Source organism: Schistocerca serialis, chromosome 5 (genome assembly GCF_023864345.2).
Source record: "Schistocerca serialis cubense isolate TAMUIC-IGC-003099 chromosome 5, iqSchSeri2.2, whole genome shotgun sequence".
Classification (NCBI taxonomy): domain Eukaryota; kingdom Metazoa; phylum Arthropoda; class Insecta; order Orthoptera; family Acrididae; genus Schistocerca; species Schistocerca serialis.
The window spans coordinates 739,959,651-739,974,368 of NC_064642.1; the positions used below are offsets into that span (position 1 = coordinate 739,959,651).

At 43.1% G+C, this 14,718-nt stretch overlaps 2 protein-coding genes across 2 annotated transcripts in view; both read right to left on the bottom strand.

Annotated features, from left to right (window-relative positions):
• The window catches only part of LOC126480940 (heterogeneous nuclear ribonucleoprotein C-like), an 822,623-nt gene that overhangs the window by 414,445 nt on the left and 393,460 nt on the right, over positions 1 to 14,718 (bottom strand). The gene's annotated exons all lie outside the window — the stretch shown is intronic.
• LOC126482201 (collagen alpha-1(I) chain-like) overlaps positions 1 to 14,718 on the bottom strand; it is a 284,045-nt gene that overhangs the window by 44,015 nt on the left and 225,312 nt on the right. Inside the window, exon 2 of the mRNA XM_050106180.1 lies at positions 10,916 to 11,121. Coding sequence (XP_049962137.1) covers positions 10,916 to 11,121 — 206 coding nt within the window. The remainder of the gene's footprint in view (positions 1 to 10,915; positions 11,122 to 14,718) is intronic.

Consider the following 14,718-nt stretch of genomic DNA (forward strand, 5'->3'; position numbering starts at 1 on the left):
TACTGCAAGCTGCGGCCTCTCTGAAAGGTCACGAATCTAGTCACATAACTGGGACGATACTCCATAAGCACGCCATTTGACTACAATCCGCTTCTGAGATAAGGTATTAAAAGCATTCTGGAAATAATAAATACAAAATCATTTTGAATGTTTTTGTCGATAGCACTCCAACACTTCGTGTGGGTAAGGAGCTAATTGTATTTCACAAGAACGATGTTTTCTAAATCCGTGTTGATAATGTGTCAATAGACCGTTCTCTTTGAAGGCAATTCATAATGTTCCAAAATTCTGCTACATATCGACGCTAATTTCGTGGATTCCTCCTACTGCCTTTCTTGAATTTTGGCGTGACTTCTGCAACTTTCCAATCTTGGTGGTGGGTGACTCACGTAGACACGCGAGTGGATGACAGATGGAAATATTAAGTTCTATGCTGAATTCCGAGAAATAACAGGACGTGGGGAAGGTGGACAGACGATATTTGAAAGTATGCAGGAGTAACGGGTCGATGCATAATAATGTCTGAAAGTGATCTTTATCTAGCAGTTTTTTCATATGCTTTATGGTGATTAAAGTTATTAAACAATCCAAAGAACTCAACTCAGAGCCAAACCAAACAAGATAGAACACAATTTCCTTGAATGAACTGCGACTCCCCTGGAAGCGTAAGTGACGATTCCCAGGAAGTCTGCTGCTACCAGCACAGCTGAATGAATGACGCACAGGCTGTGAACTTTTAATTAAGTTCTCGACTGCCTAGTTCTGAATGGAAGAAAGACGGAAGACTTCTCGCGCTGTAATTGAGTCGAGGTTAGGTTGAGCCCTAACAATTGTAGCGGGTTGGGGGCCACAGCTTCTTGGATCTATCTCAACTAGAACCAATAATGAAACGCGATTTTGTAAATGTTACAGTGTTGTTACAGCTCTGTAGACGGCTACTATTTACTTTTGCAGCCGTTAGCGTCTCGCAGGTGAAGGTTGGCAACAGTGCGACGACCCGTCATGGCTACTTAACGCCGTCTCGACTATGGTGTCTTGTTTTAGCCCAGTACCAACAATTAGCGCATTTGCACGGTAGTAGCGACTGTTGAAAGCTTTTTTGGTTTTATTTCGCTGTCATTTGGGTCTCTATACTCCGATAAAAATACTTTGATATTTCAGCGAATGGAATAATAGGGGCCAGTTGCCATCCAATCACAGGTATTTCTAGAGCGCCACGTGCTCCCTGACTCATACTGTGTTGTAGGTTCGCGCAACGTCTTAACTAGTGTGTCTGGCAACACTGGCCCCCACTGCAATCGCTAAGCAGTTTTACTCCGAGTTTAGCGCCAGAATGCATAATGAAATAATTCTATTCCTTCGCAGGTGTTCTTCGTGAGACTACACATCACTATCGAAGTCAATCGACATCTGCAGTATCGAAGTCAGTCTAGCTGTCCAGAACCAATCACATACCACCTATTTCCTCAGACCTCTGTAACGTTCTCTTGTTGGTTTGACGTAAATGCGAACTGTAACGTTTGCTTTTACTTGCACTCCAACTTACTGTATGAAGGGATGAGACAGAGAAAAATGCGGACATTGAATTACCACGGATTAACAGATCGGAAACAATACCGGTGACGTATTTCTCATGTGAGAATCTTAAGTAATAAGGATCACATTCCCACTCGTGCACAGAATACCATTACTGAGCCGTACGACGTCGCGTACTGCAGTTCGATGCAAAAATGTGTGATATTTTTAGCTCCGCTCTGCATTACACTGTTTAACCACAAAGGCAAAGGCAAACGCAAACGGTGTACAGGGTGTTCAGAAATTCTCGTTACAAACCTCTACGACTTTTAGTGTCCCGGACATGGGTTTCTATTCAAAGTATTATGTACTCACGAGTCAAAAGCTGTAAGTGAAAGTTGTTCTGGTACCTCTGACAGTAGTGCTACTCCAGTTACTACGATTCTAGCTTAGGCAACTTTCAGAGTTGTTAGTATGGACCAAAACTAGAAAAAATGTCTAGGAAACATGAGCTCAAAAATGCATGCCTTAAGAGCTATGAGCACTTGTTCAGTAGAGGAGATGTGTTTTAAAGTAGCGAAGATGACAAATGCTCGCATGTCCTCAGGTATCCGATTTAGGACCCACGTGTACTGAACTTTTTTTTCCTTGTTTTGGTCGATACTACCGCCTCCGAACGTTGGCTACCCTACAATTTTAGCAAGAACGCTACCACCATAGGTATTCCACTGTCAGAGGTTTGCTTAATATTTCGACTCGCTCGTTTCCGCTACAGGGACCCTTACTTAAAATTGATACATTTATCCTTTTCCATAACCCTACGAAGCCTGAATCATCATCATGCGATCACATTTACAGGCGCCGGCGCGCCAAAGAGACTTGTACAGGCATGCTGATTCAAGTAGAGATATGTAAACAGGCAGAATACGGCACTGCGGTAGGCTCCACGCCTATAGAAGACGGTTGTTAGATCGCTTACTGCAGCTACAATGGCAGGCTCTCAAGATTTAAGCACCAGCGATGGGGGACAGCGTCTACGAGGTAGCGATGAAGTGGGGAATTTTCCCGTGCGACCATTTCACGAGTCTACCGTGAATATCAGGAATCCGCTTAAATATCAAATCTCCGACAACGCAGCGGCCAGAAAAAGATCCTGCAAGAACGGGAGCAACGACGACTGAAGAGAATCGTTCAACGTGATAGAAGAGCAAGCCTTCGTCAAATTGCTGCAGATTCAATGAGGGGCCATGAATGAGTGTCAGCGTGCGAACCATTCAATGAAACATTACCGATACTGGCTTTAGGAGCCGAAGGCCCAGTCGTGTACTCTAGACGACTGAAAGACACAAAACTTTACGCCTCGCATGGGCCCATCAACACAGTATGACTGGAAACATGTTGCCTGGTCGGACTAGTCTCGTTTCGAATTATATCGAGCGTATAGATGTGTACGGGTATGGAGACAACCTCACGAATCCATGAACCCTGGCCGGCCGGTGTGGCCGTGCGGTTACAGGCGCTTCAGTCTGGAACCGCGTGACCGCTACGGTCGCAGGTTCGAATCCTGCCTCGCGCATGGATGTGTGTGATGTCCTTAGGTTAGTTAGGTTTAATTAGTTCTAAGTTCTAGGCGACTGATGACCTCAGAAGTTAAGTCGCATAGTGCTCAGAGCCATTTGAACCATATTGAACCATGAACCCTGCCATATTAGCAGGGGGCTGTCAAGGTGGTGGAGGCTCTGTAATAGTGTTGGGCGTGTGTTGTTGGAGTGATTGGGGCCCCTGATACGTCTACGTAGACTCCGACAGGTCAGACGTACGTAAGGATCCTGTCAGATCAACTGCATCCATTCATGGCCATTGTGCGTTCCAGCAGGAGAATGCGACACCCCACGCGTCCAGAAGTGCTACAGAGTGGCTCCAGGAACACTCTTCTGAGTTTAAACACTTCCGCTGGCCTCCAGACTCCCCGACATGACCATTCTTGAGCGTATCTGGGATGCATTGCAAAGTGCTGGGCAGACGGGATCTCCACCCTTCGTACTCTTACAGATTTATGGACGGCACTGAAGGATTCATGGTGTCAATTTCCTCCAGCATTAATTCAGACATTAGTCGAGTCCTTGCCACTCGTGTTGCGGCACTTCCGCGTGCTCACGGGGACCCTACACGATATTACACAGGTGTACCAGTTTCTTTGGTTCTTCAGTAAATCAAATTATAGACTTTAGTTAGTCAAAGCACATCAACAAAATACATATACATGATCGTAACACTTTTCCGTTTAATGTATGGAGAATGTCTCGCAAATGACCACCACTGCGCTGGCATGCAAGAAATTCGCTATGGCTGCCAGAGAAGATCTAATTTCGATTTCGCCAACAACACGGCGAATTTCCTACTTTCACTCGCGATGTTCAATTTTACTGACATACGTCAATGGTTTAATTTAACCCCAAAGAAAAGGAAGTCTTAAGAGTTTACGTCTCGTGACTTGGCGGCCATCGTTGGTCATCATTACGAGAGACGAGGCGATCCGGAAACGCTCACACACCACCTCAATGGTTTCTCGTAACGGATGACAGGTGGCACCATAGTGCTGAAATCACAGTCTTGAATGTCTATTCCACTGAAATGAGGCCACAAAATATTCCTTATCATCGCTAGGTATCGGTTTCCGTTAACTGTCACAATTTGCCGTGCCTCATGTTCAAAAAAACATTCGCCGCTGATACGGTACCGCCTACCCAAAAGCCACACCAAACCGTCACTCGCTATGAATGCATTTCCATCACTTGAACCACGCAAGCATTTTCTGACACCCGGATACGGAAGTTCTGTTTATTCACGACTCCAATTACGTGGCAGTGGCCCCCGTCATTAAAGATGACATACCTAGCAACCGCGTCCTCTTCTCAGAAGCCAGTTACCCAACTGTCATCTGTCCTTGTGATCGGCCTCTTTCAACTGTTACGTTAACCCAATTCTGTAAGGATGGTAATTGGGTGAATTCTCCGAACTGAAGAATCTCTTATGCCTAATTGCTGAGAACGTCGAACAAACTTCACGAGACTAACAGACTCTCACGAACAACTGCAATGTTTTGCACATATCGGCCAGAACGAGGGCGCTCAAAAGTCTAATGCAGACGTCACCAAACCTTTTCACAGCTGGCCGGATAATAGACCAAATCACGAGCGCAAGTTCCACCATCATTCTGTACTACATCTAAATATAATAATTTAAAACTGAAAATGATAAAAGGCACATGTCAGGAGATCTCCTATTATTGTAAGAATAATCTTAAGATATCCTTTTCTTCTGTAAATAATGTTTAAATCTAAACTGTTATCACAACATCTCGTGTTCCATACGTTTTATGAAGCACATTGTAGTACCATCGGTGGGCCAGATGAACTGCATCCGGCCCGTGGTTTGGCGACCGTTGGATGCGTCACTGAAATTTATAATAATTCTGCGAAGTACGAACTGTTGATTCATTCGCTATCTCTCACAGTTGCCGCGTAGCTTTCTCCGTTTTGATAAAATGTTTTTACTTCAGGCATGTGCGGCGTAATAGTAAGCTACTCCGCGGTTACACAGACAATCAAGCAATGTGAGAAATTCAGACCCCCGGCGACATTTGGAATGGTTACAGAAGGAGAAATGAGAGACAACAATGTGGTCAACCGACAAATAAAGACGTATTACGCGGGTCAAAACTGGTGCTCTCTTCGAAGGCTGTGAAGTGTAAGGATTTTTTGCAGCGCAGCAACGTGTCTGTGAGATGTTATCCTGGCATGTGGGCGAGTCCTGGACTGGCCTTCCATTACAGATGGAAGAGAGAGAGAGAGAGAGAGAGAGAGAGAGAGAGAGAGAGAGGGAGAGCGGAAACCGTCCCACGCCTTGCGTCAGGTGGGTGCAGCAAGGCGACAAACCCAAGCCTCTCCGGCGACTTTCCTCTGTTAATCCACCGTTTCATCTTCTAGTAACCTGCACAGATTACGCTTGAAAGCAACTCTCACGAGAGGAATCACTGCTATTGTGTATGCTTCGTTTGTCGTGTCATGTTGGACAAAATACTGTTTTTTTTTTCAGAAGCAATGTAATTTATCTTCGCATTAAAGGTGGCCACACATACATTCGTTGTTTAAGAATTTCGCTCTTTATAGTTAGGTAATACGAGTCGAATCCCTTGAAATATATCAGATCTGGTATGTTTTATGATTTTTAAATTTGTGCACGTGACATACGTTACGGTTTTCGATACTCCTAGCCCACCACTACCATCATCACAAAAAAGAAGTTAAATGAATGCAATGTCCATTACACATCTCGCATGAACTGTAAATGGCAGCAACCGCTATCGATTCGATTCCTAAAATGCTACCAATTTAAGCTGGGGAGTATGCGACGCCGCAAATTGACAAAGCAATATTGTGTTGCTGGCACCCATATAAACAGTACATAACATCTACGTCAGGGCGAATTTCCAGCGTCATAGACGCCAAAAATTTTTTTCGTTAAGAATTCTGAGATGTTTTCATTCATTTTATGATGTATTGTGTTCTTTATACCAATATTTTAGAAATAGTGCACATACAATTCAGATCAATCTGTGAAATCACTTCCAACCGCCAAAATAGCTAGGGTTATCTACCTAGAGAAATTTAAGACGGACTTCTCGCATAAATTTAGTTGTGGGACACACAGATACCGAAATGAGATTCATTGGAAGAGTCTGTAGAAAGAGGAATCCATTTAAAACGGCGACAGCTTGCATAATTCCTGTCCTACGTATTTTTAAGAATCAAGATTGTCTGGTAGACTGAAATCAGATGTAGAGATAACATTCAAACAGGAATTGCCCTATTCTTCGAGTATTTTTGATGGAAGCGAGAGAGTTATAGTATTCTCAACGTTAACACCGGGAGATGTTACAAGAACGCTGCCGCGAACATTAAAAATATTGTGAACTGTCGATAAAAAATCGACTGATTGTTTCCCGTACTAATTTCACTTAGAGAAAACGAAGAAAAAATAGAGCTTACGCGGAGGATCATCGATCATCGTTTTCCCGCGAACAATCCACAAACAGAACACTTAGCAGTAAATTACGGCAGGATACTATGTATTTCTGACTGTACAAGTGGGTACCGTGGTTAAATAACTGCTGGACTGGGACTAAAATGTGCCCCACTCCCTCCATTTCAGCGAGCCACGATTTTATTTTCAATAATTTTGCAAAATAAATTGAATTAAATCAGTGACATGAAATGGATCAACTCGGTGGAAATAAAGTGAAGCGAATTAAGTTTTACGAATGAGGTAAGCTCAGAAACGCTGTATTCCACTGTAATGAAGATACCGCGACTACCGAATATTTGTACCACACGCCAGGAATCAAAACCAGTCACTTGAGCTACTGGGATATTTCAGCATGCTCCTCTGGTGGTCCTGTTCAGAAATGGGCAACCTTAGGTTGTTTCTTTTAAAGTTACAGAAGGAAACATCAGTGAAAATAAATGGTTAAGTCAGACCTGTAGGCACGCTTTGACCGCATTGTTGTACACGTTAATGCTAGCGGTATATACAATTTTTCATTTGTTACGACGTATTCATTTCCTTCAACTACTCACAGTAAACACCGACACGATTATATCTGATCATGCGACCTCCGATCTTGCTCACATCCTTGTCCAAATGAAATATGCAGGCATACCAAAATTCGCGCAAACCAACAGCCCAGCGCAGATACAGTACAAAATGTCGCTTACAAAATTTCGTACCGTGCATATTTTCAGCAGAAAATGGACGTGAAAGAAAGACAGCTTGGAGACGCCGCAGTCATTCAACACTGTATACCTATGCTGTTCATTTATACTGCGTTCATCATAAGAATAAACATGGTGTAAACATTGCACCATTTATTCCACCGCCGGCCGCAGTGGCCGAGCGGTTAAAGGCGCTACAGTCTGGAACCGCACGACCGCTACGGTCACAGGTTCGAATCCTGCCTGCCTCGGGCATGGATGTGTGTGATGTCCTTAGGTTAGTTAGGTTTAAGTAGTTCTAGTTCTAGGGGACTTATGACCACAGCAGTTGAGTCCCATAGTGCTCAGAGCCATTTGAACCATTTTTTTTTATTCCACCGCGTTTGCTTGAATCTCACTGGATTTCGTTTCACGTGGAGCGGAAGCCGAACTGTGTCCAATATAGACAATTACGATCATAAGGATACGTTTTATGTTGTATTACACGCATACAGGCGGCACGATAATGCGGGGCAACAGCTTAACCGGCGCACTGGCAATATCTTACCTCCTTCCTTATCCGAACCCGAGAAATTCATTTCGGTTCTGTAACTCTCATCCGCTACGTTGATAACGAGTCGATCAACAACAGAATCGAAGAAGCCGCATAGGCGCCACATTTTCTCCACTTCTTTTATGACGTGCCATTCTATATCCTGCCAGCGTTCGGCAGTTACATGTGAAAAAGCTGCGTGCGTTAATTCCAGTACGCCTGGCAGCTGAACAGTCTCCTTGTTCCTCGCAGAAAATCCGTTAACTTGGCTACAGATCAGTTCTGTTGCGTTCATACTGTAATGGTACGATGGCAAATGTAAAAATGCAGCATTTGTATTGTGTGCTCGATGCTGTGAAAATTATTGTTTTCAATGTTTAAAGGACAATTAATGCGCTGGTTCGTGAGAGATTACATCTTTGGTATAAAAAATGGACATAGTTCAAATAAAGAGTATTTACTTCTCATTTTTGTAGCAAAAAACTAAATTATTATTTTTTAATCTGAGCAATTTTTGGTAACAATCTTTCATAAAATATCAGTAATTAAGAATTTATAATTGAAATGAAAACAGGAATTTTGCGTACAATATGCAATTAGAAACAGGATTTGCAATATTCATAAAGAATGTTATTGAATTTTACAATTACGAGATGTAGGTATTTCACATTTAACGAAAAAAAGGATGACCAAGGCGAGACCTGAAGCAGTGATTAATAAACTGCAGCAAATTATTAACCTTCTACGCTACCGGTACATACATACAATATGTATCTCAACTGCATCAAATACAGTTTCTCGGAAAGCTTCAACGCCGATTTTTGTTTTGGAAATTTATGAAAACCATTAAGTATAGCCTATTTCTCGGCACTTTTTAACTGCGTCTCACACGCTTGTTTCACTACGGAACAAGGAGCAGCCTCAGCCACTTCCATACTGCGTATTAAAAGCGCGACAATCTGAGCACAACAGTAAAGTGACCGACTGTTCACGATTTTTGAAATAAAAACTACATAACTAAAGCGTGATTAAGAAAAAAAGGTTGATGGCTGTTAATACATCTGATTATCTTAAAGTTTCATTTAACGTAACTTAGTAATAAGATAGTATTACACGAGTTGGACCTACTTCCAAGAGCGTAACAACACCAGAGTACTTGTGCTACGGCTTCTGACCAATCATAGCGTTTGTGTTTGTTTACATCAGGTTTATTCTTATGATGAACAAAGTGTAGTGCAGTGGATTAGAGTTTCGCGCTAGAATATAGGAGTTGGTGAGTTCGATTCTGGCTCTATGTGTAGCTTTTTTTTCTAATTTTAGACCGCACGATATATGTCTTCTTATTCGTAATACAGCAATTAAAGCAGGTCTTATTCAAAAGACGTGCTGCTATTTAGTACTAAAACAGAACGAGAGTACGTTCGTTTTCATTAGACCTAACTTATTCTGCTTTAAACCGAAGAGTTCGGAGAATCACATTAATAGTTGCGATATGTTTTCGTATGTCGGAGGTGTCGATTTGAAGCATCTCTCTGAACACTATTTTTTGTAGAAAACATTCTATCGCTGACAGTTTACTGGAAATATTTCAACTGGTCGTTCTTACCAAATTTAATGAGTTTAACACCTCCACAATGGTATGTTTTGATATTATTTTTGTGCTATGGCATGTACAATACGTAATTTTCAACTGATTATTACTCTTGATGAATATTTCTGACATTTCTGCCCAATAACTGTTATGCTCAACATTTAAAAAATGTATTTGTAAGATACATGTCGTTTACTAAACTATGTATACCGGTACTACAGAGTTATTTGGCAGACCAAAACTAAAGAATAAAAAGAAATATACCTAGGTCCGGAATAGAAGTCGTTAACTCGACTATTCTGTTGCAAAACTACTCACTACTGTAACTCGGAAGGGTGGCTGTATTTATTTAATGAAGGACATGTGATTAGTGTTAGCAAATTACCTCTCTCTCAAGCCTATTTTCCTACCGGAAAGATGCAAAGGCGAATCTTTGTAAGAGACGTTTTTGTACCGCTGTTTTGCAACGAATCTTGCTATAGCGGCCGACAGCACAAAGTTTGGTGCACCCTGTATATTATGAGTTAGGACTGATAATACACTGGTGCGACTGACTGCTGAATGGTGAGAAGCAAAGCCAAAAGAGGGCTATTCACCCTTTTAGTACAACTGCCCAGACAGTAGATTTTAAATATTTTTACACAATTTGTACTAAAAATATGAATCGATCTTTTGTCTGGGCTAATCCAGAGTATCCTCTCTATATTTATGATCCTTTTACATAAAGACATTGTTAAGACCCACCGACTTGCGGAATCGATAGCCGTGACATTGTTACTATTATTGCAGCCAAGCAAATTCACATATTCACCGGTTAACTGTTCTTCTCTGTTTTCACTGAACCACCTACTGATGATGGTACTAACGTGTGTTAATAAAAGAAGTTGTAGTATCCCACGCAAACGGAGGGGGCTCGCAGGGAGCGATAAAGTAGGCAAGGAACCGAAATACAGACCATTACGTTGTCTAATTGAAATATTTAAAAACGCGTAACTCATTTATTTCGAATAAAAAATGCTTTCAGTGATGGGATATTAGAGCCTCCTCTACACACCGTCCAGCAGCTTGCGGTATAGCGACAGACACCAATGAAGATAGTAACCAAGCATGATGAAAAAGCAATAGACAAAGCAGGTTGTATAAATTTCTGTTAAACGGCTCTCATAAAACGGTGGTAAAGACAGTAACAGTTACGCACTACAGAAACTCGCACAAGACACCAAGCAACACTGGGCAGAAGCAGTCTATAACGAAAGCAATCGACGGTTATCTCCGCGGGGTTGTGATCGTCACATTTTTTTATCTATTCTTCGTCTACGTGATACAACGAAGCACACTTTTTTTTCTTAATATGTCGCAGCACTGTAGTTTCAAGTATATCAAACTGATCGGCAGTCACCAGCCACTCGCAACAGTGAAGAAATGCGGCACGCGCGGTGTTGGCGTGACTCACCAGCATATCGCGGCCAAGACGCGCTGACGGGACGCAGTCAGCTGACGCACTGAGCTCGCGCGCCCGGCTTCGCTCTGCGCACGTCCCACTGGCGCTCGCTGCGCATGCGCGGGGGGCGGGCCGGCCGCGCCAGAGGGTTTATCCGCGCCCGAGTGGCCATCAGAGTTCTGCGAACCATCTCTGCGCGCGCCGCCCCGCGTCAGCTGGTCGCGCTGTCCGCGAGCCATTGTCGGCCGCGCGCGCCGCTGAAGTTTCGCTGTCACAAAAGGCGATTACTGAATAGTGCCGGGCTGAGAATTCGGGAATGCTTTCCAGAGCCAAGTTGTAAAGCGCATCGGACTGAATTCGCTTCTCTCGCGCTGGGTAAGGGGGAGAGGAGGAGGGGGAGGAGGCCACCAGCGGCAGTAGAAGAGGCCTCTCGACCGACTGAGTGGGACAGAACACGGTGGACTAGCTAGGAGCACCGAAGCGACTGTGAAAGGAGCGCCGTACGAAAATATCTGATGCGATCAGCAGCCCGTACCTTGGTAAAAGTCACAGACGCCTCCTCTGGCCCAGTTCTGTAACAGTCACTCGGCGGAGATGTTCCCCGTCACATTCACTGGCCTCTTCACTCGTGGGAACCTGCTGGATTTTTTTAAAACACTGGACTCTTGCTACTTATGATTAAAATCCAACGGCCATCCTGCTTTAGATTTTCGATGTCATCTCCAAATTACTTTAAACTGGTAGGTGGCCACTCACTGGCGGATTTTAGAGACTGGCCACCGATATTTCTGGCGTATTTAGGAAAACCCGTGGCTCTCCCACATACCGTATATTACCTGTTTTGCCGCAGCTTGCACCTATTTTCCTGAGGATTTCGAACATCTTCCACCATTTTAAACTGCCGAGCATTTTTTTCCGGGTCGACAAATCCTGGTGATCGTATCTTGGTTCCATTACAAAACGGAACGTCAGAACTCTCTCTGTGGTGAAGTTACATTCCTTAAAAATAAACCGATCGTCATGTATCCTCAACTACCTCTCAATGATTTTTATAAAACTATAGAACCTGGAAATGCCTCGAGAACCGATCTATACAATGTGCCTTCGTAAAGCCCAAACGTTGCACGGTCACTACCAGAGTTGTGATTAATTAGTACTGACTACATAGAGTAATTTGAGACAAAGTTGGACACTCAGTAAGGTGTCACAGTTTTTGCTGCTTCATTCATCTCTGTAGTGGATGAAAAATCGAGATGAATCCAAGCGGACGGCATTCTGAGACGGGATGAAAATGAGGCTGATATACTGCATAAGGTGAAAGACCATAATGTTATTCTCGAGCCATTTGGTCTCACGATAAGCCAGGCGAAACTTTATTTTTTGCCTCTTTGTTGACAGAATATCCGTATAAACATCACTCTGGCATGACAAACAATGTTAGATCCACCAAATCAATTTCGTTATCTTGCAGTGTAATAAAAACACTTAATCAGCCACTTGCAGAAGTTTTGTTAGCTTCTGGGAAGTTGTCTGTTGGATAAAACCAAAACTGATGCTCTACAGGATTCTTGATATATGAACCATTACACGCAGTCAAGAAACCTGCATTCAAACCAACTGAAATATCAGCGAAATACAAATGGTGGCTCTGAAGTACTTATGAACTATGATTTAGAAAACGAAATGAGGAAAATAACTAACGACGATATAGGTATGTTGTGAGACAAACGCTTGATGTTGCCTGTGCTGAATCCAGGCTGAAATGGTTTGGTTATCTCAAGTGAGTGGACCAACAAAGCTCGGACGGAGTGTGATTTGAAAGGGAGCCGAAAGGCAAGAGTCCTAGAAGACGACCAAGGAAAAAATGGATACGTCAGATTAGAAATGATCTATCTGGCGTGGACTGAATTTGGAGCGGACTATTGCTGTAAATACCTAAATGGACAGAAAAAATGTGGAATTTAATTGCGCAGTTATATAGCGCAATCTAGTGATAGAGAAGTTCTTGATTTTAAGGTGTTTCGGTTGTTCTGGAAATCCAGTGACGAATATTCCAACAAAATTACCGAGGACAAGACCTCACGTTTTCCTTTACAGATCGGCTTGTACCAACGGCACTGGAGAAAAGAAAGACAGTCATTGTTGCCTTTATTCTCAGAAGTTCACCTTCTCAAGAAAAGAATGCTCGATTTCAGAAGTACCTTGTTCATTCTTCCGTCGCTGCCTTCTAAGAGCCTTCATGTTTATAGATAATGATAGTAATTTCGTGAAGCTCAGTAGCCGGGTGCTAGTCTTTCAACTGGGCGCCATTTTGGCGGTGTGCGTGTCTCTAAACAACGCCTGTCGGCCAACCAAGGAATGGGGACTTACTGTTTGTAAGACACAAAATGCGGATGTTCTCAGGCATTTGTGTAGTCAACTGGTTATCGGCGTACAATGCCATTCACTGCTAGAGAATAAGAGACTACCGTCACCAGAGAGGACGCGGTACAGCAAAAAGATTGCAAAATATATTATACCTAGAAAATGTGATGTAGAAATAGATTAAATACCGTCTTTGATACTGTAGTTCTGACATAGCTGAAATATGCTGGCATGTTCCTTTGCATTTATCAACTGTTTAATTACATGTGATTACGAAGGCTTTCCCGGCGTAATAATTGATAATATTCTTCTGCGGTGTGCAGCCGAATCATAACGCCATCTTGACACAATATTTCAGCGGCCCATCTGGCCGCCATATTTGTATGTATGGAGTGTAGCCATGTTTGGAAGTGAAACATGGACGATAAATAGTTTGAACAAGAAGAGAATAGAAGCTTTCGAAATGTGGTGCTACAGAAGAATGCTGAAGATTAGATGAGTAGATCACATAACTAATGAGGTATTGATTAGAATTGGGAAGAAGAGGAGTTTGTGGCACAACTTGACTTGAAGAAGGGATCGGTTGGTAGGACATGTTCTGAGGCATCAGGGGATCACCAATTTAGTACTGGAGGGCAGCGTGGAGGGTAAATATCGTAGCGGGAGACCAAGAGATGAATACACTAAGCAGATTCAGAAGGATGTAGGTTGCAGTAGATACTGGGAGATGAAGAAGCTTACACAGGGTAGAGTAGCATGGACAGCTGCACCAAACCAGTCTCAGGACTGAAAACCACAACAACAACAACATCTGGCCGCCATCTTCAGGTGATAGTGCTGGTATACGATCTCGCCGGAACTGACTTCTCAATGCAATTTTTTTTTCTTTATTGTTATTTTAAACCTGTACAACAGGCAGGCTGTCAGCAGCATTCTACGCCGCTCTGCAGCCAGAGGATACACAAAGAGAAGAAACACTGAGAAGACACATAAGTTACAGAACGGTGGGCAATAAAACATTACACACATAAAGACAAACACGGAGCCGGTCACACTCGACGATAATCCACACTGCAAACTGTTGATACGACGCACAAACACTGAAGATGACGATGGCACAGGTGAACGATGGAGTGTGACGGTGAACACTGAACACTAAACACGACGGCACACACGAAACACCGATGGCGGTGATCTCCGGCGCGCGAATGTCCACTTAGCGTGTGCGAGTCCTCAATGCAAGCGGCGGCTCCTATTATATAGGCCGCAGAAGGCCCACAACGCGTGCGCGAGAAGGTGCCTAACTGCCCTCTAGCGCAAGTAAACAAACTGCGCCGCCAGTAGTGTTTAATTACAGATTTAATGTACATTACAGTTTCACTATCGAAGATTACATATAATCTTATTTTGCTCGAAACACTCTATGCGTGACGTTTTCTGCATAGTTGTTCTTCGTTACTGTATCCTTTTTGATGACGATTGCTAGTTACTGTCTGAAGAT